General features: G+C 43.9%; 1 protein-coding gene across 2 annotated transcripts; it reads right to left on the bottom strand.

Annotated features, from left to right (window-relative positions):
• Window positions 1-10: 10 nt before the first annotated feature.
• On the bottom strand, window positions 11-24,565 carry LOC111975746 (EEIG family member 2). Of its 2 annotated transcripts, XM_024004302.2 has the most exons (12): window positions 24,308-24,565; window positions 15,577-15,697; window positions 15,386-15,415; window positions 14,752-14,868; window positions 14,482-14,528; window positions 12,311-12,405; window positions 10,572-10,670; window positions 9,148-9,460; window positions 8,660-8,796; window positions 5,538-5,607; window positions 3,726-5,351; window positions 11-1,123 (listed from the first exon to the last, which is right to left on the bottom strand). In XM_024004302.2, exons 1-11 carry the CDS (start codon window positions 24,451-24,453, stop codon window positions 5,309-5,311), a joined length of 1,218 nt encoding a protein of 405 aa, XP_023860070.1. In that variant the 5' UTR covers window positions 24,454-24,565; the 3' UTR covers window positions 11-1,123; window positions 3,726-5,308. The 2 variants fall into 2 exon arrangements, with proteins under 2 accessions (XP_023860070.1, XP_023860071.1); XM_024004303.2 differs by lacking the exons at window positions 11-1,123; window positions 10,572-10,670 and having other exon boundaries at window positions 3,840-5,351.
• Between the last annotated feature and the right edge of the window lie 744 nt (window positions 24,566-25,309).

The raw sequence follows: 25,309 nt of genomic DNA, 5'->3' as shown, positions 1-25,309 counted from the left end.
ACACACAATCAACATTTTTAACCGTTTTAATCAACAGTGCATGGTACACAMGAAAAGCATACAGTACACCTTGTAAGGAAGCAAATGTTGGTCAAAAAGACAGGAACATTGGACACTGACAGAAAACGTCACTTTTACAGGAGGATACGGGTTACAGCTCCTTAATACACACAGCTTCACAGAAGAGAAAAGGCAACCATGTTTGTTACATGTTAGGTACCGACTGAGCTGGGAAACGGGAACATATGCTGCCTGTCTAACACCTGTCTACTGGAACTGATTTTACTGAAGGAAGGTAGTTAACAGGCTTATTTCTATTCAAGAGGAATAGTGAATGGTAATACAATGCACCAAGTGCCTTGCTAAAGGTTACAATACTCATTATTAGTTTCTACCATGTTCTGGATCTATACATCAGTTCTGTTCTTAAATTTGCCTCAAATGAGGCAGTAAAGAGAACTTCCAGGTAAGTGATGGCACAACATAAATGAATCACACAGGTATTTGTGGTCTTACCAAACGTACAGATGTAAGAAACCTTGAACCACAACACTAGTTCAAACATGTGATGGTGGAATTGTGGTTTTCAAGCATTGGTTTATCTCACTGAAGAAATACAAAAATCATGCAAACAATAAACATCTACACATAGAGAAATAACACAGATTAATTCAGAGTTACAATACCATACACTGATGACACTGCAGAAATCAGCAAATGACGGTACATTATAACTTAAGAGGTCAGGATATGGTTAACCTCTAGTATGGCTTAAGACAGGAGACGATCACATACACTAAATGTATGTAATTGCCATTATATCTTAACTTACTCTGAATATGTATTGTTATTTCTATTTAATGAGACAGACCAATTAACAAGATTCATCATCACAAAATCGTGTAGTGTATACAATTCCCCCCCACCCAATGTCAGTTTCATAACCATATTTGACATAGATTATATTCAAGACATGGGGGGACCATTCCATTACATCGTTCAGACAACAAATAACAGAGTCATCAGCCTCATCTGATGTAACTCCTGGCTTTTTGTCATATAAGTATATCATCATCATACCATCTGATATGCTGCTGAGAGAGAGAACCTTTCATGGACCCATCTATCCGTCTCATCTCTGATCCTCATTGGACTTCATTCGAACCGCGTTTCTCAACCTATTTCTTCCACTGGTGCACCACTACTCGTCGTCATTCGGTTTCGATGGATCAGACACCGTCTCATTCTGCATCCCGTGTGACAAGACACGCGTTCTCATTCATTCATGGACAGCAGCACCGTGTGCGTTCATTCGTTCATGGACCACAACCGTTATCTTTCTTCGATGGTGACCACGACGCGGTCTATTACTTCATGAGTGACCGAGCACCGGTCTCATTCTTCGGATGGACCACACCGGTCTCGGGATTCGTGTCATGGGACCACACGCGTTATCTAATTTCTTTGGCATGGGACCACACCTGTGTCGTCCCAATGTCTCATGACCCACACCGTCTCCTCCGTTCATGAGCAACACCACTTAACGTACTCATTCCTGGCATTGAGCGCACACGCGTATCATTCTTCATGGACCACACCGTCTCATTCTTTCATGGACACACCGTCTCATTCTTCATGGACAACACAGCGCGTCTTCAGTTCCTTTCATCCAGGAATCCACCACCATACTTCATTCTTCTGACTAGTACACCAGAGTGCTACTTAATCATGTACAATGGACCACACCGTCCTAAACACTTATCAATTTGCAGCTGTGAACAACACATTCGCCCGGTTCTCTTTGCTTCACGGACAGACACACCGTCCTCATTCTTCATGAACCACGACCGTTCTCATTCTTCTATGGTGGTGACCCCACACCAGTCTCATCTTCGAAATGGAACCAGCACCAGATAGACTCATTCTTCAGTGGGACCCACACGCAGCCGTCGTTGCATGTCTCCTACATAGGGACAACAGCCATCTCATGTCGTTCATGGGACTCAACGATCTCGTCCTATCTATCTATAGCAATTGAACTGGTGTTTACCACACTTGTCTTCGTCTCCCATTCAGGGAACCGACACAATGCGTAACAATCCATTCTGCATGACGAGACCAGCCGTCCAACTGCGTGTGTACTAAGTCCATGAGCCACACCGTACTGGCATTCTTCATGAGCCATACTATGCCGTGTCTCATGTCGTCCATGGACATAGAAACACGCGTCAATACTAGGATTCTTACCTGAGCTTATACAGCTCGTCTTTATGCGTATAAATCTCCCATGGACAACACCGGCCATTTATACACCGCCTTTCTTCATTGTGCACGAACACCGTCTCATTTCTTCATCGGGAACGAAAACCGGTCTCATTCTTCATGGACAACACCGCTCTCATTACTTCATGGACCACACCGCTCATATTCTTCATGGACAACACCGTCTCATTATTCATGGACAACACCGTCTCATTCTTCATGGACCACACCGTCTCATTCTTCATGGACCACACCGTCATCTATCTTATCGACTGAACACCGTCTCATTCTTACCCTTCCGGACCACAGTCCGCCTTCTTCATGGACCACACCATGAGCGTCTCTTACTTCATGGACGAGAACCCGTGTCTTTCAGTTCCTCATGGCTCGCCACCCAACATATTCTTCTGGACCACACCGCTCATTCTTCATGGACAACACCGTCTCATTCTCTCATGGACCACACCGTCTCATTCTTCATGGACCACACCGTCTCATTCTTCAGGGAACGCACACGTTCATCTTTCTTCGATGGATCTCAACAGCCGTCCTCATCTCTTACTGGTCGAAACAACCGTCTGCATCGGTTCGTATGTTGGTGGGACTCCAACACCGTCAATCTAGTATCAAATTCCGATGGAACTGACAACCGAACGGTGTGTTCGTCCATGATCGTTAATGCTATGACGGTGTGAGTCCGTGAAGAACATGACAACGTCTCAATTCGTATCATGGTACGTTGCTACACACTCGCCTGCAATGTTCATTCATTCGCAAGACACGCTCTCCTCAGCGTGTTCTTCGGACTGAGATGAAGACAAACGCGTCTCCAGTGCTTTGCATTCGCGCGATAGCAAGAACAACGCAGATCTCACTTCTTAAGTGAGCCACTACCGTCTCTTTCCTTCATGGACTATAGCAGCGCGTACATCATGTCATGGACAACCACCGTTCTCATGTCTTCATGATCTCCGAGTCAGGTCCGTATTCATTATGCAATTGCATAGACCGAGCAAGCTCAGCTGTCTGCATCCTCTACTTGAAGAATAGGAGACGGCCACCAGGGCCGCCTCTTTCTCGGATCGCATGGACAGCACACCGTCTCAATTGCTACTCTCGGTGTGCTGTCATGATGAGAAGACTAGACTACCGTTGACGGTTCTTGTCCAATATTCAGATATGTCCATGAAGAGAGAGGTAGGACATGAGAACACACCGTGCTCATTCTTTCATGGACACAGGCCGCCTCTCTGTCTTCTGTATTGCCGACAACACTCTTACCATGAACACGGTACTCAGATTCTTCATGGACCACACCGTCTCTTTCTCATGGAACAACACCGTCTCATTCTTCATGGACACACCGCCTCCTTTCTTCATGGGACCACACCGTCTCATTCTTCATGGACAACACCGTCTCATTCTTTCATGGACCACACCGTCTCTTTCTTCATGGACAACACCGTCTCATTCTTCATGGACCACACCGTCCCTTCTTCATGACCCACACCGCCTCATTCTTCATGGACAACACCGTCTCTTTCTTCATGGACCACACCGTCTCATTCTTCATGGACCACACCGTCTCATTCTTCATGGACCACACCGTCTCTTTCTTCATGGACAACACCGTCTCATTCTTCATGGACCACACCGTCTCTTTCTTCATGGACAACACCGTCTCATTCTTCATGGACAACACCGTCTCATTCTTCATGGACAACACCGCCTCTTTCTTCATGGACCACACCGCCTCTTTCTTCATGGACCACACCGTCTCTTTCTTTGGAGTTGTACTACAGAAGGTGACCAATAAGTGTGTACAATGGCAGTTCAATTGTTGACAATTTGTCCTGTAGCCTTCATCTTTACCTACGGAACAACGTTCTGTACCTACGTCAGCTTGGCAAGAATCAACTGTTGACTTGCATCAGTTTCTAAATCGCACTGTCATCGGTCGTTGCAAAAAAAGAGCCATCCAGATTGGAACCCTGATATCTTAACCTGAGAGTCTGATTCTTTCAGAAGAAGCAAACACAAGCTTGACCTCACTCAAACAGAGCTTCTCTCCTCACCATCTATTTCCCTCCCAACAAGCATATAAAAAGAGCAGAGCGGTTAGATTGTAAGGCGGTTTCTATTTCTGCCAATAATGAGATCAGCAGAGGAGAGGAGCAGGGTCACCTTCAGTACAGAGTACATAACCTACAGTCTCACTCCCAGCCCTCAGCCCTGGCTCTGTATACTGCAGGATTATTGTAGGCTTACTATTATTACAACAGACTAGTGGCTTTAACACTTTACCAGAGACATATAGGCACGCACACAGTCATGCATACACACAAACACATAGCAACCACACACATGCACACCATTGGAGGCTGGTGGGAGGAGATATAGGACAGGCTCATTGTAATGACTGGAATGGAATAAATTGAACGGTATCAAACATGGAAACCATGTTTGATTCCATTCCAATCATTACAATGAGCCCATCCTCCTATAGCTCCTCCCACCAGCCTCCACTGACGCACACACACACAACCTTTTAGCAGCTTATTGGTGAACAAAAGTTAAAATCCTACATTAAAAGGCTGTTACAAATAAAAAACATTGTTGAAAAACTAAAGGACTGAAAACTAGGGGACTAGCGTTAACTAGGGAATGTATTGAAAAAGCATGGCATCATCCTCTTCAGCAAAGGCTTCATTCATTCTGGTGACAAACACAGAACCAAATCACTTTGATCTTCAGCTGAAAAGGTCAGGTTTTCCTGTGACCTCAAACTGCAGTTTTTAATAGTCTGACTCCTTTCCCAGATCGAGGCGTGGTGATGTTCTTCTTGACTTCACTGAGCTAATCTAACAGGGGACTACAGACAGTGCACACAGTCTGTAAGCACACCAGAGGGCGCTGTTGCAGTCCATTTCTGACAGGCCAGTTCAGTTGGATAAAATGTGCTTGCTGGAATTAAAGAAAGATAAAAACCACTGATGGTTCTTTTGGATGTCAGCTGTGCCACTCATCCTCCTGGTGGGGTTTAGGCCTAACGTTTAATCACCACCTGTTCATATGCACCAGCGCCAACCCTAAAACAAATAGGACAAATTAGCAATCACAAGTAAGTACCTGAGAGGGGTGAAAGTGGGTTGAATTTAAATAATAATCATTTTAAGTAATCATTTAATAAACAAATCTATACATGAATAAATTAGATATATCCTATTTTAAGTGTGCATTATTGTGAGTGTAACTCTGTTAAAGACTTAGGCTACCTGGTAGGCAGGTGATGGCTTCCAAGGGCAGTGCTTCCTCCGGGACCGACAAACAACCGCAGGCCTTCCTCTGAAACAAACAGAAACAGACAGACACACAAACTTTGAGTGGCATTTGTGGTGAAACTGCTTTATTTATTTAGCAGATGAAACATCAACACTCCTCATCAGGAGCTTGGTTGCTAGGCGATCAAAAAATTAATCCAGTATTGACAGGAGCATTCTATTTCCAGCAGCATTCTGCTCGCTGTAGAGGAGGCCGGGACCTTGAAGAGTATCAGCGACACAATCCTTCCTCAGTAGAGAAATTCATTAAAACCCCATCAACCCCCTCTGCATAGGGTACTCACCCACGGTAAGAATCTACTCTATATCACTGAGGTCACCAGGGAGCAAGCAAATGTATTACTATTACTTTATTATCATTATAATAATTTATTTATATTATTACTTTATTATTGCAGCTGCTACCTCATTAAAGCCGTTAGATGCAGTTTATCATAGCACAATGCGCTTTATTACGGATGACAATTTTAGTACTCATCACTGCATTCTCTACCAGAAAGTTGGTTGGCCCTCTTCGATGTCACTTAGTTTGATACATTGCTATGTTTTCATTTATAAAGCCCTTTTACAAAAAGTCCCACTGTACCTAACATCATAACTAAACTTTAGACATACGAGTTACCAAACCCAGTCTCAGGGATGGTTAACTCTGGAAATTCCTTTGGTCTCTACTGAGTTAGGTAAATCAGCTTTTAGTTTTCTTGCACCTTATTTGTAGAACAATCTTCAACATTTTCTTAGATTTTGATGTGCTGGTACCTCTAGGGGAATTCAGAAAGCTGATTGAGGACCTTATTACTGATGATATGTTTGTTTTTCTTTCTGATTACATTTATATTATTTATTTTGTGTCTTTTCGTATTTAGGGCTCATCTCTGAAAGAGACCTTGTCTCAGTAGGACTCCCTGATAAAATAAAGGTAAATGAGTGTATATATACACTGCTCAAAAAATAAAGGAACACTTAAACAACACAATGTAACTCCAAGTCAATCACACTTCTTGTGAAATCAAACTGTCCACTTAGGAAGCAACACTGATTGACAATAAATTTCACATGCTGTTGTGCAAATGGAATAGACAACAGGTGGAAATTATAGGCAATTAGCAAGACACCCCAATAAAGGAGTGGTTCTGCAGGTGGTGACCACAGACCACTTCTCATTCCTATGCTTCCTGGCTGATGTTTGATCACCTTTGAATGCTGGCGGTGCTTTCACTCTAGTGGTAGCATGAGACGGAGTCTACACCCACACAAGTGGCTCAGGTAGTGCAACTCATCCAGGATGGCACATCAATGCGAGCTGGGCAAGAAGGTTTGCTGTGTGTCAGCGTAGTGTCCAGAGCATGGAGGCGCTACCAGGAGACAGGCCAGTACATCAGGAGACATGGAGGAGGCCGTAGGAGGGCAACAACCCAGCAGCAGGACCGCTACCTCTCGCCTTTGTGCAAGGAGAGGCAGGAGGACTGCCAGAGCCCTGCAAAATGACCTTCAGCAGGCCACAAATGTGCAGTGTTGTCCTCAAACGGTCAGAACAAGACTCCATGAGGGTGGTATGAGGGCCCGACGTCCACAGGGGGGTTGTGCTTACAGCCCAACACCGTGCAGGACGTTTGGCATTTGCCAGAGAACAACAAGAGTGGCAAATTCGCCACTGGCGCCTGTGCTCTTCACATGAAAGCAGGTTCACACTGAGCACGTGCAGACGTAGCACGTGAAGCTGTTGAGACGCCGTGGAGAACGTTCTGCTGCCTGCAACTCCTCCAGCATGACCGGTTTGGCGTGGGGTCAGTCATGGTGTGGGATGGCATTTCTTTTTGGGGCCGCAAGCCCCATGTGCTCGCCAGAGGTAGCCTGACTGCCATTAGGTACCCGAGATGAGATCCTCAGACCCCTTGTGAGACCATATGCTGGTGCGGTTGGCCCTGGGTTCTCCTAATGCAAGACAATGCTAGACCTCATGTGGCTGGAGTGTGTCAGCAGTTCCTGCAAGAGGAAGGGCATTGATGCTATGGACTGGCCCGCCCGTTCCCAGATCTGAATCCAATTGAGCACATCTGGGACATCATGTCTCACTCCATCCACAACGCCACTTGCACCACACGACTGTCCAGGAGTTGGCGGATGCTTTAGTCCAGGTCTGGGAGGAGATCCCTCAGAGACCATCCGCCACCTCATCAGGAGCATGCCCAGCGTTGTTAGGGAGGTCATACAGGCACGTGGAGGCCACACACACTACTGAGCCTCATTTTGACTTGTTTTAAGGACATTACATCATAAGTTGATCAGCCTGTAGTGGTTTTCACCTTTAATTTTGAGTGTGCTCCAAATCCAGACCTCCATGGGTTGATAAATTTGATTTCCATTGATAATTTTTGTGTGATTTTGTTGTCAGCACATTCAACTATGTAAAGAAAAAAGTATTTAATAAGATATTTCATTCATTCAGATCTACGGTGTTAATTTTGTTTCCTTAATTTTTTTGAGCAGTGTATATTACTTGTGTCATGCACAAAGTAGATGTCCTAAGCGACTTGCCCAAACTATAGTTTGTTAACAAAAAATTTGTGGAGTGGTTGAAAAACGAGTTTTAATGACTCCAACCTAAGTGTATGTAAACTTCCGATTTAAACTGTATATATTATTTTTATTACAACTAATTTGTACTGACAATTTTCGCGGTAACTTTTATACAGTATTTGAATTAATCACTTATGAATACTGGTGTAAATGTTACTGGAATGGAGTGTAATTTAACTTCATGAATTCTAATACCACATCTCAAACATGCTTTCAACTTTATTTTTAGACCCAGTATACAATTCTAGAGTTAGAACTGCATGTAGAGGTAGAACTACCCCTCTAAGGTCAAACTATAACCTGCCTTGGTCTCTGACTGGCTCTGGAACTTGGTCTCTGACTGGCTCTGGAACTTGGTCTCTGACTGGCTCTGGAACTTGGTCTCTGACTGGCTCTGGGACTTGGTCTCTGACTGGCTCTGGAACTTGGTCTCTGACTGGCTCTGGAACTTGGTCTCTGACTAGGTTGTTAGGTACCTTCATGGCTGGAGTCCAGCAGGCTGGGGGTGAAGTCTTGACTCTGAAGGATCTTCTCCACCACGTCATCAGCATCCACCCTCGATGCCTCCACCCTCATCATCTGACCCTCCATGGACCCTTGCTTCACCAGGTGTCTGGTGGTGGGACATACAGGATCAAGTTACAACACATAGGTTACATGCAGTCTCTTCAGATAAAAAGTGTTATCTTCTTTTTTTGTGTGTGTGTGACATCCATGATGCTGTTGTGTAACAAGAGTGACTAGTCCAATAAGTCAGAAATGTCATTGAGATACAGGGCTGTACAGTAATGTAAAGACTGTTGCTTAGGCTACCTCTCTTGTATCTCAGCATAGCAGCTTGCTCAGGTGTGAGGTTGTCTATTTATTTATCCTTTGTTCAATTAGTAAGTCTACATTGAGATTACAGAATCTTTTTTTCAAGACAGCATTAGCATCATTGATCAGGGGTGTCTCTCAGTCTCACCTGTTGAGGCGTTCGCAGGACGAGGCGCTCTTCACCGGAGTGCCTGTACAGGAACCAATGGTACTGGTGGGGTTGGGGTGTTCAGGCAGGGCTGTGCAGGCTGACGCCCCAGCAGTAGGGGGCATCATCCCCATCCTGGCTTCCCTGTCTCCCCTCTCCCGGTCCCTGCTCTCCCTCTGGTCCCTGATGTCCCTAGTGTCGTCAGAGGGCTCCAGGATGCTGGCGATGCCGGTGGAAGCGCTGCCAACAGAAGTGTTCCTGCGGTGGGTACACTCTGACAGGCTGGAGGAGCGGGAGTGACCTGTGCTGTAGCCTGGGGTGGAGAGGGACAGAGGGGTAATAGCAAGGAGGTTAGAGCACACACAAGCATTCAGACACATAGGCAGGCTACTTCAAAATATTGATCATTAATATCAATAAGTATTAACATCAAGGCATAATGCACTAAAGCACATACTCACACACTAAGTACATGGTCACTCATACACACAAAAAGAGTCACATGTCTGCATACAACATGTCAATCATTCACAATTTTAGAGAGCAGTTTTGTGTTATGGAAAAGGACTCAGAGTGGAGCAGATTGAAGCCTTGCGGTGTGATCAATGATTTAGCAGCAGAGATGGATGCTAGCCTAGCGCCCACACACTCACATGGCATTCATGTTTGCAGGAAACTGTTAACGCAGAGACACTGCAGAGTCTCAATGTACCGCTAGCTAGTCAGGCTACGATGAAGGGAGCAAATCGCCCACACACTAACACTCCCTACAGGATCACTACAAGCCACCACTGTGTGTCTGAAATGTCTCTCAAAGCTAACTGGTATAAAACCAACCCTCCAAACTATAAAGAAAATAGAATATTGTACAACTAGTCTATAGACTTTTCTCTTGATTTAATGTATGTAGGAAGCAATGGTAGGAGTAGGTTTATCAGAGTGAGTTGGCTATCAGAGGAGTTGAATGAACTCCTCACTTTCCTACAGACCCTTCATTATAGGCGATCTGATCTGCCTGTAACAGATCCTTCATTCACTAGCCAGACCACCCATGTGTCTAGTTATAGGATACTGATGTAAATGATTTTACTTGTATTAGTTTACCACAATAAACATATTTATTTTTTAATTACCACAGTAAAATAGGTCAAGGTTAGATAGGCACATCAAAGACACCAGGCATGCAGACAGAGGAATTCAGCAAAGTAAAAATGGAGAAAAAGATGGAGAAAATAAAATGCTGAGACAGACAGTTGTACAATGGCCTGTATGGAAGTGACAATAGTCATACTGGGACTTTGAGTGATGACTAGTTATGTTGTATGTTAGCATGGTAGAGAATGAGGCACACCAGCTAGATCTCCACGCTACATGTTGCACTGTACATTAGAATGGCTAGTGTTGGGAGTATTAGGAGGGCCTACCTGAGACTTTAGACTGCTGACTAGCGTAGCTGGATGTTCGGGAATGGCAGGAGCCCCCAAGTTCATCGGAAACAGAGGGACACTTTCCTTCCCGGCTCTCTGTCAGGTTTTTAAAACAGGACATAGGGGTTGGTAATGGGTTGAGAGTGGACTGGGATTACAGTAATATTCCTATAACAGTATTCAAAGTGAAGAGATTAACTAGGGCCAGCACACTGTGAAAGGGGACCATGTCTGTTCCCTCAGTCCTGTGCTCACAGGGTGGACCGCTGTGAAAGGGGACCATGTCTGTTCCCTCAGTCCTGTTGTCACAGGGTGGACCCTGTGAAAGGGGACCATGTCTATGTCCCTCAGTCCTGTGCTCACAGGGTGGACCGCTGTGAAAGGGGACATGTCTATTTCCCTCAGTCCTGTGCTCACAGGGTGGACCGCTGTGAAAGGGGACCATGTCTGTTCCTCAGTCCTGTGCTCACAGGCTGGACCGCTGTGAAAGGGGACCATGTCTGTTCCCTCAGTCCTGTGCTCACAGGGTGGACCGCTGTGAAAGCATCCAAACAACAAGTGGAAATGAAGTGGAAAACAATAGGTTGTCCATAGTAGTCTGTCATCCCCTTATCAACACAATTTCAATCAAAATCACTTTCACTGTGGACCTCCCCTCGCAGACGCAAAAAAGTGTTCCTATTTTTAACCAATAACCATGTGAGGGTCGGCGGCAGAGAGATCGGAGAGCATCAAAAAAACAGCCTGAATTATACATGAAGCCTCCTGGGGAGTAGAGCACACACCACTTCAGACAGAGAGGGAGAGAGAGCGAAGGGAGAGGAGTGGTCTTCTCTTCTACACATGTTGGATATGACACATTAACAGCAGCTGAATCACACCGAGACCGATTCACATTCCTGTATCAGGTGAGGCTTGGATTGGATTAAAGATTGAGAGAATCTATAGGTGCAGCTGGTTATACAGTAAGTCAGTCTGCCATTCAAGAATATTATTATTAGTACAGGAACAAATCTCAAAGTTACTGCAGCCAGAGAGAAAAGCAGACTTCGATCAATCACAAGAATCAATCACAGAGACTGAGAGGAACGATGGTCAGTAACTAATGCTCCATATACAGTCATTTATATCCAATCATTCTACTTCTGGTTTTCCTCATTCCAGGTCTGTATTTTCTGAGGCATACAGCTCAGCAGCTGGCAGGGTTTATTTATGCTAATGACTTAATTGTCAAACAGAATAAGAAGCAAGTGCCTTGATTAATAGACCTACAGATGTAGGATCTTAATTTGACCTGAATTGTCGCAGCAAAATAATCTTTGCAGCAACAGGATTTGAATGTTAAGTCCATAACGTTGCTTGATCGGTGGTTAGGCTAATATCTGGTCAAAATGAGGCTACATGAAAAGTGGAATACTATTAATAAAACAGTGTATTAGTTAGTTTTCAGTGAATTTATGAAAATCACAAAGCTCATCTGCATTTCCTGCGGTGCAGGAAAATTCTCAGCAACGAACAAAAGAGTGATCAAATTAAGATCCGACACCTATATATACACTCTTGCCTCTGATTTACCAAAGATTTATTATACCGGACGTGTTTGTTAAAAGCTGCTATATTTCATGATGCACTCCAACGCTGACTGAGGAACGCTGACTGAATCATATAAATGCACTGTGGTGAGTTCTGTGGGAGAAGAGGTGTAGTAAGGAGTAGTTAGTCTAGTCTCATTTTACCCATGAAGGCCTTCTGGTTGTCCCCTCCCTTCCTCTCTTCCAGGAGGCTCTCTGCATCTCCCTGGACGCCGATGAATGTGCCTGTGGAAGGAGGCCTGTGGAGGACAAACAGAGGGGGTTGGRTCATGCACAGCAACACAAATTATTCGCAACAAAGCCTCCTTCACTCACGCTGCCAAACATACCCTCGTAAAACTGACTATCCTACCGATCCTCGACTTCGGCGATGTCATTTAAAAAATAGCTTCCAATACTCTACTCAGCTAACTGGATGCAGTCTATCACAGTGCCATCCGTTTTGTCACCAAAGCCCCTTATACCACCCACCACTGCAACCTGTATGCTCTAGTCGGCTGGCCCTCGCTACATATTCGTCGCCAGACCCACTGGCTCCAGGTCATCTATAAGTGTATGCTAGGTAAATATCCGCCTTATCTCAGCTCACTGGTCACGATAACAACACCCACCCGTAGCACGCGCTCCAGCAGGTATATCTCACTGGTCATCCCCAAAGCCAACACCTGCTTTGGCCGCCTTTCCTTCCAGTTCTCTGCTGCCAATGACTGGAACGAATTGCAAAAATCGCTGAAGCTGGAGACTTATATTTCCCTCACTAACTTTAAACATCAGCTATCTGAGCAGCTCAACTAGCCTACCTGGTTAAATAAAGGTGAAATAATAAAATAAAAAAATGATTTTGAAAAGAGTTGTAAGTATGTCTAAAACATTCATGCAAGTGTTTTTTAATTAAAGCTCTGTCAGTGATTTGCTCTGTGTTTTTATTAAAGGAAAGGGAAGGAGAAAGGGATACCTAGTCAGTTGTACAACTGAATGTATGCAACTGAAATACGTCTTCCGCATTTAACCCAACCCCTCTGAATCAGAGAGGTGCGGAGGGCTGCCTTAAACCCTCCAAGACAGTGAGTCTAATGATCAACAGCTTTCCTACACTATCTGCCCAAGGCAATAGCACATAATACATTTTTGGGTCATCTCCTGCTCCAGGGGCAGTTGGCGTTCCTTGTCATTTTCCAACACAGACTGGGGCTGAAATAACATATTGTCCACTCTACTTTATCTCTTATCTCCGCCCCACTCCTCTCGTGTTCTCAGAATACATGGCTGAAACAACTTCACAGTCACCTAGACCTCCTAGAGACAGTGAGACTATAGACCTACCCTGGATGTTAGTCTGCTGTTTTAACCCTGTACAGGATGATGCTGTGGTGTGGTACTTGGCCAGCCAACTCAGCTGTGACCACTGTTTCATCGCCCCACCCTGGTCTGCTCTAGTTTAGTTTACACAGACACATCTGCTGGGTACAATCCTCCTCACATTCTTGGAACCGCTCCCACACAAACATGGACACGGGCCAAAATGGCCCTGCGTTAGGGTTGCAGGGTTGGAGAGATGAGCACGTCCCGCTGGCTCCCATCATAACTTCATCCCATGTAAAGCCTTCTCTAATGCTGTGCTGATCCCTGACTCCCCATGCTACACACTCCTCACACAGTCTAACAGGCAAAGACCTCAAGACCTGGAGCTTATTCATTAGGATGCAACACCACAGAAATAACAGATACATTTCTAAAAACAGACATGACTCTGTCATGTCCAAGAGGGACATCTCTCTGTGCAAGATTAGTCTACATTTCTATTTACAACATTGCAACCCACTGAATACGGCCTTGGTTTGAAAGAGTATGTGCAAACCTTTTCTTTTGCTAGACTTTACAGTATAACACAGTATTTACTCTAAAGTGGTGTTGACAGTTTTGAGTAACCTGAAATGTAGGACACTAAATCAGTGAGGAAATGAATTGCTTTCACCATGAAAGCTTAGTTTGAAATGTTCTTTCTCTCACCTACAATCTAAATGACACCCACTGTGTTCCTACTCCGTATTACAAATAAATACTATAGAATAATTCTCCTTCCTTAAACCCCCCCACACAACTGTAGCCTATCATAGAGAAGCAGGAAGGAATCCTTGCTGCAGTGTAGGTGGGCGGATAAACATTGGTCACAAAGGGAAATGCTATGCAAATCTGAATGCGCTTCACTGTAGGGGGAAATCTGAGCGTATTTTCTTCAGCATTTGAAACATTTCTCGTATCTAAAAACCAAATCATAATAGGCCTTAATTTAAAAAAGTGAAGGCACCACTTACGTTTTAAAACAGGGGTCCCCGGACATCAGTTGTGTGCTGATGATAACCTGTTACAAAAAGAAAACGGAGGTTTGAGCTCTCTTGACACTGGCATACAAAACCTAGCCTGGTCCCAGATCTGTTTGTGCTGTCTAGCCAACTCGCTTGACAATGACAATAAGATAAGAGTTGGCAAGACATCACAAACAGATCTGGGACCAGGCTAGAAGAAAGCAGCGGAGACTGATATGATATAGTGGAATTGATAGAAACCCATTCTCCCATCAGTACCTTGAGTATGGAGTTGTCCTGCCGGGTGTTCTTGGTGTCGTAACCTTCCAGTAGACATCTACGTGTCGTGTTCCCAGAACCAGCAAACTCAGCCAGGTTTAGGTCTGCAAAGCCAAGCTGAGGAGAGAGGATCAGGTTAACTTACAGACAGAGCTGCAGGGTGGTGTTGTGGGCTTTGTTGTTTTTCTCCTATCAATCTTTTTCTGTACCTCAACCTTTCAGTGTCTCTATAGAGAAACCAAAGGAAGAACCGTAGACTAATCCATTTTCTCTGGCTTTATTGATTTAATTTACTATTTTTAGTCTCTGGAGCATAAACTTGAATTGGATATACTGGCTATTATCTAGGTAATTTCCCATTTAAGGTAAAAGCTAATCATTACAATTTAAATTGTTTAACACTGTAATCAATTAGTGTTTTTTCACTTCCTGTAGGCCTAAGTGTGCATAATATTTTACCACTAGAACAAATAATTTGCAGTGTACCACATGGACAGAGCTTAACTGTGACACCAACTCTAGACTACCTGCAGGCAGAGAAAACAATCTGTTCACTAAGCATAGATCAATGTAACTATGTATTGGGAAAGAAAGCAAGAAGAGTGTAAAAAGGAATCAATCTCTGAAACAGTACCTTTGCGTACGTCTTCCCACCCTTTAGCTCCTATCAAATAAAACAGTGAAATAATTTGAATGTAAACAGTGACAAAGCAGAAACCAGTCAACTTTATAGACATGCCGTATGCCAATCTATGTTCCAGATGAGGTTTTACAACATTAATAGGAACAGGATGAACAGGTTGAATAGGAGTCTGAGGGCCATACCTTCCTGACAGACACGCGGCACACACAGGGGTCGAGCACGCCCGTCCCAGCGGTGGCACTCATCTTACAGGGGAAGGAGAACCTCTTCTTCCAGCGTACACAGTTAGCATGGACCGGCTCCCTGTAGGAGAAATACAGAAATGGCCACATATTGATACACAACATCAGCACCAATCGCATGGCATAGGTGATAGTATCACACACCGTCTGAAAGCGAGGCTAGCCAACTGYAAACATGGGACGGTCCAACTAAGGACATGGGTCAGCTTGACAATCCAGAGGGATAGATTTATCTTAAAGGAAACATTATGATCATTAAACATGGGCCTAATAGGTTATTGATTACAGATTCTCACTAGAACCCATCCCTGCATGTTAATGGAGACTAACTGTAGAGTATTTAACCATGTGGTTCACAGAAACACTTGATAGTCCATTGAAATTGATTATTGTCCTGTTTCAATAATGTCATTTTACTAACCCTGCTCAGCATAGGCCTAAGTGTTGAGAGAGAGAATGGTAGGAGGGGAAGAGATTGAAAGAAATTGAAAGAGAGTGTGTAGGGGGTAGTATTTCAGTTCTCCAGATAGCTCTTCTTCCTCTGGCATCCTCTCTGACTTCACCCACTCAATGTTCTCATCATCTCCCTTCTGTCCAATCCCCCTGATCTAAATGGACCAATACACTTACAACTCTCACATCTCTCCTCTATAGTGAACAACTGATGATGTCGTTGGAAATAAAAATATAAATTAATAATCCTTACAACATGACATCATCTTGTGAAAAAAYAACTCCTTACATAATACTCAAACAGGGAACTCCCCATCCTGCTGGGTATTCCATTCCCCATACACCTCAGGCTGAGCTCAGTGTTCTAACTAACTAGACGATTAGCTGTAACCTACTCCTTTAATCCATTAACAGGGTGTGACCAGTGTCCAAATTACAGGGGTGGGGGCTGGTCTTTAATTCTATTTGTTAAAATGCAATTTTGTACAGCTGCATTAGTACTATGAAAATAAAAGCTTATTCCAAATTAAACAAACAGCCCCGCCTCTCTGACAGTTGGTTCAGGTTCTTTCAATCGCATTAATCTCTCTAAGCCGCCTGTCTGCCTGTCTTGAGCGAACTTGCAACATTGTTTCAACTGGGCCCTCAGTTTCCTGTGGCGATGAGCTCGGGACAGATACTGCTGTATCCGTATGCTTCCGTATTTCAGCCCCTTTTCAGATGTCCCGTCATTTTAGGTCATTTCCATGTAAAAGGACCCCTGAGAACTAACATGGGAAGTTCATAGGAGCATGTCAAATTGGGTGTCAAATGAAAGCTAAGAGTCTATATTTGTTTTAATGAAGGCAGATACAGAGTACTTCGGAAAGTACTCAGACCCCTAGACTTTTCCCACATTTTGTTACATTAGCCTTATTCTAAAATGGATWAAAAAAAAAAAATCCTCAGCAATCTACACACAACACCCCATAACGACAAAGCAAAAACTGACATTTTTACAAAACTTTTACAAATAAAACACTGAAATACCTTATTTACATAAGTATTCAGACCCTGTGCTATGAGACTCGAAATTGWGCTCAGGTGCATCCTTCCATTGATCATCCTTGAGATGTTTCTACAACTTGATTGGAGTCCACCTGTGGTAAATTCAATTGATTGGACATGATTTGGAAAGGCACACACCTGTCTATATAAGGTCCCACAGTTGACAGTGCAWGTCAGAGCKAAAACCAAGCCATGAGGTAGAAGGAATTGTCTGTAGAGCTCCGATACAAGATTGTGTCGAGGCACAGATCTGGGGAAGGGTACCAAAACATTTCTTCAAAATGTAAGTTCCTTAAGAACACAGTGGCCTCCATCATTCCTAAATGTAAAATGTTTGGAACCACCAAGCCTTTTCCTAGAGCTGGCCGCCCGGCCAAGCTGAGCAATCGGGGGAGAAGGGCCTTGGTCAGGGAGGTGATCAAGAACCTGATGGTCACACTGACAGAGCTCTAGAGTTCCTCTGTAGAAATGAGAGAACCTTCCAGAAGGACAACCATCTCTGCAGCACTCCACCAATCAGGCCTTTATGGTAGAGTGGCCAGATGGAAGCCACTCCTCAGTAAAAGGCACATGACAGCCCGCTTGGAGTTTTCCAAATGGTACGTAAAGACTCTCAGATCATGAGAAACAAGATTCTCTGGTCTGATGAAACTAAGATTGAAATCTTTGGCCTAAATGGCAAGCGTCCCTTCTGGAGGAGCCCAGGCACCATCCCTACGGTGAAGCATAGTGGTGGCAACATCATGCTGTGGGGGTGTTTTTCAGCGGCAGGGACTGGGACACTAGTCAGGATTGAGGGAAAGATGAACAGAGCAAAGTACAGAGAGATCCTTGATGAAAACCTGCTCCAGAGCGCTCAGGACCTCAGACTGGGGCGAAGGTTCACCTTCCAACAGGAAAACAACCCTAAGCACACAGCCAAGACAACGCAGGTGTGGCTTCGGGACAAGTCTCTGAATGTCCTTGAGTGGCCTGGAGAGACCTGAAAATAGCTGTGCAGCAACGCTCCCCAACCAACATGAGAGCTTGAGAGGATCTGCAGAAAAGAATGGTAGAAACTCCCCAAATACAGGTGTGCCAAGCTTATAGCGTCATACCCAAGAAGACTCGAGGCAGTAATAGCTACCAAAGTTGCTTCAACAAAGTACTGAGTAAAGGGTCTGAAAACTTATGTAAATGTGATATTTCCCCCCCAATTTATTGTTGTTGAAATTAGCAAACATTTCTAAAATCCTGTTTTTGCTTTGTCATTATAGGGTACGTGGAGACAAACTGAGGGAGATTTTAATTCATGCTACAAGAGTGTAGGCCTAATGACAATCGCCGAATGACATCACACTTGTTGGTAACACATGTCTCTTTCCCTTCAAACGGCAGGTGCACAGTGCACTGTTTGGATGCTGGAATTCTTTTTGGAGTGGTCGAATGTGTGCAGGTAGCCTACTTTTTGAAGTGATTCATTTGGCAATTAGACAAAAACATTAGTTTGTGTAGATGCCATATTAAAAAGATAATACATGTTTACCATTAAAATACACGTCTTTACTAATAAGCTATTATTTTTTTTGTTCACTGAGTCAGTGGCATTATCTGGGGTCCGGGTATTGCCGGAGAAAACTTTGCTACATTGTTTATTTTCTATTCTTCTTTTCAGCAACTTCATGAACTTTGGTAACCATAGAGACCTAATAAAACTGGGCGCCAGGGATTTCTGTCTGGCAGACAATGCAGAAGGAATGACACGCCAAGAGAAGGAAAGATAGAAAAGAAAGCAAGGCAGAGAGAAAATCTTTCCCCTACAAGGGACACAGGATGAATCACAGATCTGGTTCTTCTCCCAGGAACGACACACATTCTGCTTAGATTTTTTTTTTTAAACTCATTAACTTGTTATTTTCAATGAGAAACACCAAAAGCACTGAGAACTATTCTCTTTGTTTAAAAATACCAGCCTGTAAAATGGTGCATTGTGGTTGTTCTCTCACAGAACTAACAGAGAAGGCATTTGTCTTTCACATGATTTATTTCCTTAGAAATAATCTCACAGTGAATCATATCCACTGGCACTTACTGTAGGATACATTACAGTAGAGCATTAGCTTATAATGTATCCCTTTATCCTCCAGTATAAACTATGGCCTAGTAGCAGGCCTATCCATGTCAATTGATTGAGCAGTAAATTTTGGACTATAAATTGTGCCTTCCTGTATTATACTTATGCTAACGTGTTAATTCTATTCTTTTTTATTTATTTATTTATTTAACCTTTATTTAACTAGGCAAGTCAGTTTAGAACAAATTCTTATTTACAATGACGGCCTACCAAAAGGCCTCCTGCGGGGACAGGGGCTGAGATTTTTTTTAATGTAATGTAAATATAGGACAAAACACACATCGACAAGAGAGACAACACAACACTACATAAAGAGAGACGTAAGACAACAACATAGCAAGGCAGCAACACATGACAACATGGTAGCAGCACAAAACATGGTACAAACATTATTTGGCACAGACAACAGCACAAAGTGCAAGAAGGTAGAGACAACAATACATTATGCAAAGCAGCAACAACTGTCAGTAAGAGTGTCCATGATTGAGTCTTTGAATAAAGAGAATGAGATAAAACTTTAACAGAATGTGATTGGCAGAAGATGTTGTATGTGGAGGATGAGGGTTGCAGTAGATGTTTCAGATAGGGGGGAGTGAGGACTAAGAGGGTTTTATAAATAAGCATCAACCAGTGGGTCTTGCGACGGGTATAAAGAGATGACCAGTTTACAGAGGAGTATAGAGTGCAGTGATATGTCCTTTAAGGAGCATTGGTGGCAAATCTGATGGCCGAATGGTAAAGAACATCTAGCCACTCGAGAGGACCCTTACCTGCCGATCTATAAATTATGTCTCCGTAATCTAGCATGGATTGGATGGTCATCTGAATCATGGTTAGTTGCTGAATCAGCTTCAATAAATAGTGGGAGGCCCCGGTGCACAACTGAGCAAGAGGACAAGTACATTAGAGTGTCTAGTTCGATTAACAGATGCCTCACAAGTCCTCAACTGGCAGCGTCATTAAATAGTACCCACAAAACACCAGTCTCAATGTCAACAGTGAAGAGGCGACACCGGTGCACAACTCTGGCAAATGCCAAACGTCCTGCATGGTGTTGGGCTGTAAGCACAACCCCCACCTGTGGACGTCGGGCCCTCATACCACACATACCACATATAGCATATGGTCTCACAAGGGGTCTGAGGATCTCATCTCGGGTACCTAATGGCAGTCAGGCTACCTCTGGRGAGCACATGGAGGGCTGTGCGGCCCCCCAAAGAAATGCCATCCCACACCATGACTGACCCACCGCCAAACCGGTCATGCTGGAGGATGTTGCAGGCAGCAGAACGTTCTCCACGGCGTCTCCAGACTCTGTCACGTCTGTCAACGTGCTCAGTGTGAACCTGCTTTCATCTGTGAAGAGCACAGGGCGCCAGTGGCGAATTTGCCACTCTTGTTGTTCTCTGGCAATGCCAAACGTCCTGCACGGTGTTGGGCTGTAAGCACAACCCCCACCTGTGGACGTCGGGCCCTCATACCACCCTCATGGAGTCTGTTTCTGACCGTTTGAGCAGACACATGCACATTTGTGGCCTGCTGGAGGTCATTTTGCAGGGCTCTGGCAGTGCTCCTCCTGCTCATCCTTGCACAAAGGCGGAGGTAGCGGTCCTGCTGCTGGGTTGTTGCCCTCCTACGGCCTCCTCCATGTCTCCTGATGTACTGGCCTGTCTCCTGGTAGCGCCTCCATGCTCTGGACACTACGCTGACACACAGCAAACTTCTTGCCACAGCTCGCATTGATGTGCCATCCTGGATGAGTTGCACTACCTGAGCCACTTGTGTGGGTTGTAGACTCCGTCTCATGCTACCACTAGAGTGAAAGCACCGCCAGCATTCAAAGGTGATCAAACATCAGCCAGGAAGCATAGGAACTGAGAAGTGGTCTGTGGTCACCACCTGCAGAACCACTCCTTTATTGGGGGTGTCTTGCTAATTGCCTATAATTTCCACCTGTTGTCTATTCCATTTGCACAACAGCATGTGAAATTTATTGTCAATCAGTGTTGCTTCCTAAGTGGACAGTTTGATTTCACAGAAGTGTGATTGACTTGGGAGTTTACATTTGTGTTGTTTAAGTGTTCCCTTTATTTTTTTGAGCAGTGTATATATGACAAAACACACATCACGACAAGAGAGACAAAACTACATAAAGAGAGACCTAAGACAACAACATAGCAAGGCAGCAACACATGACAACACAGGATGATAGCAGCACAAAACATGGTACAAACATTATTGGGCACAGACAACAGCACAAAGTGCAAGAAGGTAGAGACAACAATACATCACGCAAAGCAGCCACAACTGTCAGTCCATGATTGAGTCTTTGAATGAAGAGATTGAGATAAAACTGTTGCAGCTTGTTCCAGTCTTTGGTCACCTAAAATGGGGTGGGGGGGAACTACGTACAAAAAGTCATTTCTAAACGMTTTTTATTTATTTGATTTAACTAAGCAAGTCTCTTATCATTTCAAATCCAAAGTGCTGGAGTACAGAGTCAAAACAACAACAAAATTGTCACTGTCATAATAATTTTGGAACTCACTGTATCTTTAAGATATTTTCTAATTTCTCTCCCTCATGAAGAGAGGGGATAATGATAGTTCCAGAAGTAACAAGTAATGGTAGACCTACCAATTAGTTATATACAATGGGAAATCAGTAGTCACAAACCAGTTGGGTCACCTGCTCCCTTCCACTGGCATAATGTTACGTTCAGCTCATAACTGTTTCTTTGTCTTTCTGTTGTCTGGTGGTCAAACCAAGAGTGTTAAAACAGTCTGAATCTGGACAACCACTCCCTTCTCTCTCTTTCTCTTGCTCTGCCTCTCTCTCCAGTTAATGTCACCTCTCACTGACACCTACCATGAGCCCCCCTCTCCTCCCATTTACTGTAACTAGCAACCACTGAGCACCGACCGACACCGGACGTTGAAAAGTAGTTGAAATTCGGTCAGTCCACCCTGGCCTTCATGTTAACGTCCACAGACAGACCGGACTGGACCAAATCCGAACGCATCATAGGCATACGTTTCAGTTCGGATAGTACAATGCAGTATATTAAAGAAAATCACAGTGTACTGTAATGTAATGTCCAAACTTGTGAAACGTGAAGATGGCATTTATAGCCATAATTATGCATTTCTGTGTAGTAATTCCATTACCGGGTATAAAACCACTACACTTACGGTAGTTCAATAACCAAAAMAGATTTTTTTCAAACTCAAGGTGCCATGTCATAGCTGACAGCCCATTCTTTCTGCAGGCATCTTTGCATCTTAATTCGGAGCCCTTATTTATTTATAGTCACTATGCTGCATCAGTTGGGCGACAGGTAATAATTCTTATTGCTAATAACATACCTGATAATATGGACCATGCACAAGCTATATGCATGGTCTAATATGTTCACATATTTTTTACTAATAATTTTACAAATATGTTATTGGGCTCATTTCTGGATGAGGAAATTACATTTTAGATGGTGTCATAATTTTCTATTCATTTTGGAGTAGAATGTCCTTTTAAAAAGTCACCAGAACTGAGCTTCTCAGTCCTTCTACAATTCTCCGGAGGGGACCCCGGATGCAGAAAACAAAGGGATCAACCCCTTTTCCCTCCAAATGCTACAAATTATTCTAGAGGAAACACTGTGGCACTGACAGACTCATAAATATCCATTACTGAGGCCATTACAGAAGCACCCGCACACTGAAGGAATCAGCGATGGCATCAGAGGGGCTGGCGTGGTGTGGTCTGGCTTATTCACAGTGAAAGGAACCCAAACAAACAGAAACACAGAGGCTCTCTATTCATACACAGGCCTACCACTCAGTCAGAGGAAGTTTTTACCAGATTAAGAGAAGGATTTGCCAAAGGCAAATCATTTAGAAATTAAAGTATCAAGCTTGCACACAACCCCTGCAAAGGCTAAGCTCCATCTCACGTCTGCAAATCTGACACGCTTATCCGGGCCTGGGGACGTGTGCAGAGCTACGGACAGGCTCCAGAGTACAGATGTTGGGTAGGCTAACCTGACCCGAGCCAGCCCGTTTCAGACGCCCAGACTCAGGCCCTGTATCCTGCCTTGCACAAAGAGATGCAGCATCATGACCATGAATCAGGAAGAAGCTGCTGTCACATCACTGCTGAATGGATGGCACTGTGAAATCTAAGATTCGTGTCAATCAATGGAAAGAGGAAGCAACAAAAGTTTAGGAAAAAGTATGACGTCATAGTGAATACTGGAGGCTTGGACTGACAACGGCAAGCCACACCGACTCTGCTAAAGGATTGCTGTACATATTTAGCCTCCACACCACATTTCCTCTCTCCTCCTCAGGTATCAGGTTAATGTGGAGTTAAAGCTACAGTAGGAGATGGCTTTCAGAGGCAAGGAGATTAGCTACTTGATTAGCTAAACATTATGAAATCAAAAACAATCCGCTCTGTGAGAGGAACTCAGACCATTTATCATAAAACCAATCGAGTGCACTGTGCACCCTATGACCCGTCCTGTCAGTAGTTGTCACACGCTACTTCGAGGAGTAATTACACAGTAATAAGGGCACTAATGTAAAGTGTTGCCTGTATTTATTTTTGATCTATTACCCATTTATTGAGCCTGGACTTTGACCATGTCATGCACCATTGTAGTGTGATACTGACAATGTTCTCAAATGTAAAATGGAACATGTTCCTACTTGTGACTCTCTCCACTCCATCATCCTCGCAGACAGACATCTATTGTGCATACTAACGACAGGGTTTAGCAGTACCTTCCTTGCTAGCTATACATGCCGATCCAACCTGGCATTGTTTACAGCCGAAGCTGTGCACTGATGTGATGGTGCTAGTCAGATGACGGTTGCTAGCCTGGCAGCCAGCTAACGTTATCTAGGTTACGGTAACAATGTTATACCTAGCTAACTACCAATGTATGGCTATTGCCTAATGTTGGAAATTCTGAACGTTACAGATAATAGGTACAAGATAATAAAACATTATCTAGCATTGAGTTTCTCGCTAGCTAGCAGTTAACGTTAGCATTCTTACCGAGACGACTCCTCGGAGAAACCGCCGTCAAGGAGTCGGACTTTACAAAACAGGACACCGTTGACAAAGGGGACAGAAGAGAGCTCATCCAGCTCGAAATCCACTTTAAACTTGAATTTCTTTTTCTTCATCATCATGAAATCCATAAACCGTTAGTTGAGCCTGATAATGTGTCTTTCTTCTATGGATGTCAGTCCTTTTTAAGCTCAACACACATAGCAGCGGCGATGATTGGTGAGTGACAATATTTCTGCTACAGTCAGCCCCAGAGGAAGTCTTCGGGCTCGTTCCGGGTCACCTTTATTTATAGGGGACTGCATGGTGCGTTCCAGGTCACCTACATTATAAGCGCTGCGGTCAATCTGTTTTCTATCTTTTGGTTAACTTGTTTGTTACTGTTTTTAAAGTTGGGATCTATTCTGTTTCCATATTTTATTAACTCCCCAGCCAATAAGTAACATTAAAGAGGGAAAGAAGAGTGCATTAACAGTACAATGTATCGGTGTAGTCTGAATGGAAAAGGCAGCAGTACTTTGTCACCATCTTGTGGCAAATGAGCGTACTTACACACGCACGCACGAACGCACACACACACACACACACACACACACACACACACAGAGAGACAGAGATGATTCGTTATATAAGTTATAAATACATTATGTAGCAGACAGTGAGTTACAGGGAGATCATATACTTTACAGACCATACACTGCATACTCAGCTGTCAGAGTTGGGCAGGGCAGAGAATCTATTCAGATGACTAATAGAAACGTGGTGATGGGGGAGTAGGAGGGTTTATAAGGAGTGGAGAGACTGTAACCAAACTAATTTGTCTAACTTTCCTTCCTATTGAAATCTCTGTTGCACCAAATATATGATAGGCTATGGCCGAGAAAACAGCATATCAATAGGCTTTTACTGGGGAATCCACACGCTTCCAGAGGGGCACAAAGCAGCAGGGAGTGATGTATAGGCTCTGGGGAGACACACTGATAGAAT

This window comes from Salvelinus sp. IW2-2015, linkage group LG16, assembly GCF_002910315.2.
Source record: "Salvelinus sp. IW2-2015 linkage group LG16, ASM291031v2, whole genome shotgun sequence".
NCBI classification, from domain to species: domain Eukaryota; kingdom Metazoa; phylum Chordata; class Actinopteri; order Salmoniformes; family Salmonidae; genus Salvelinus; species Salvelinus sp. IW2-2015.
This window is presented reverse-complemented; position numbering and strand designations above follow the sequence as displayed.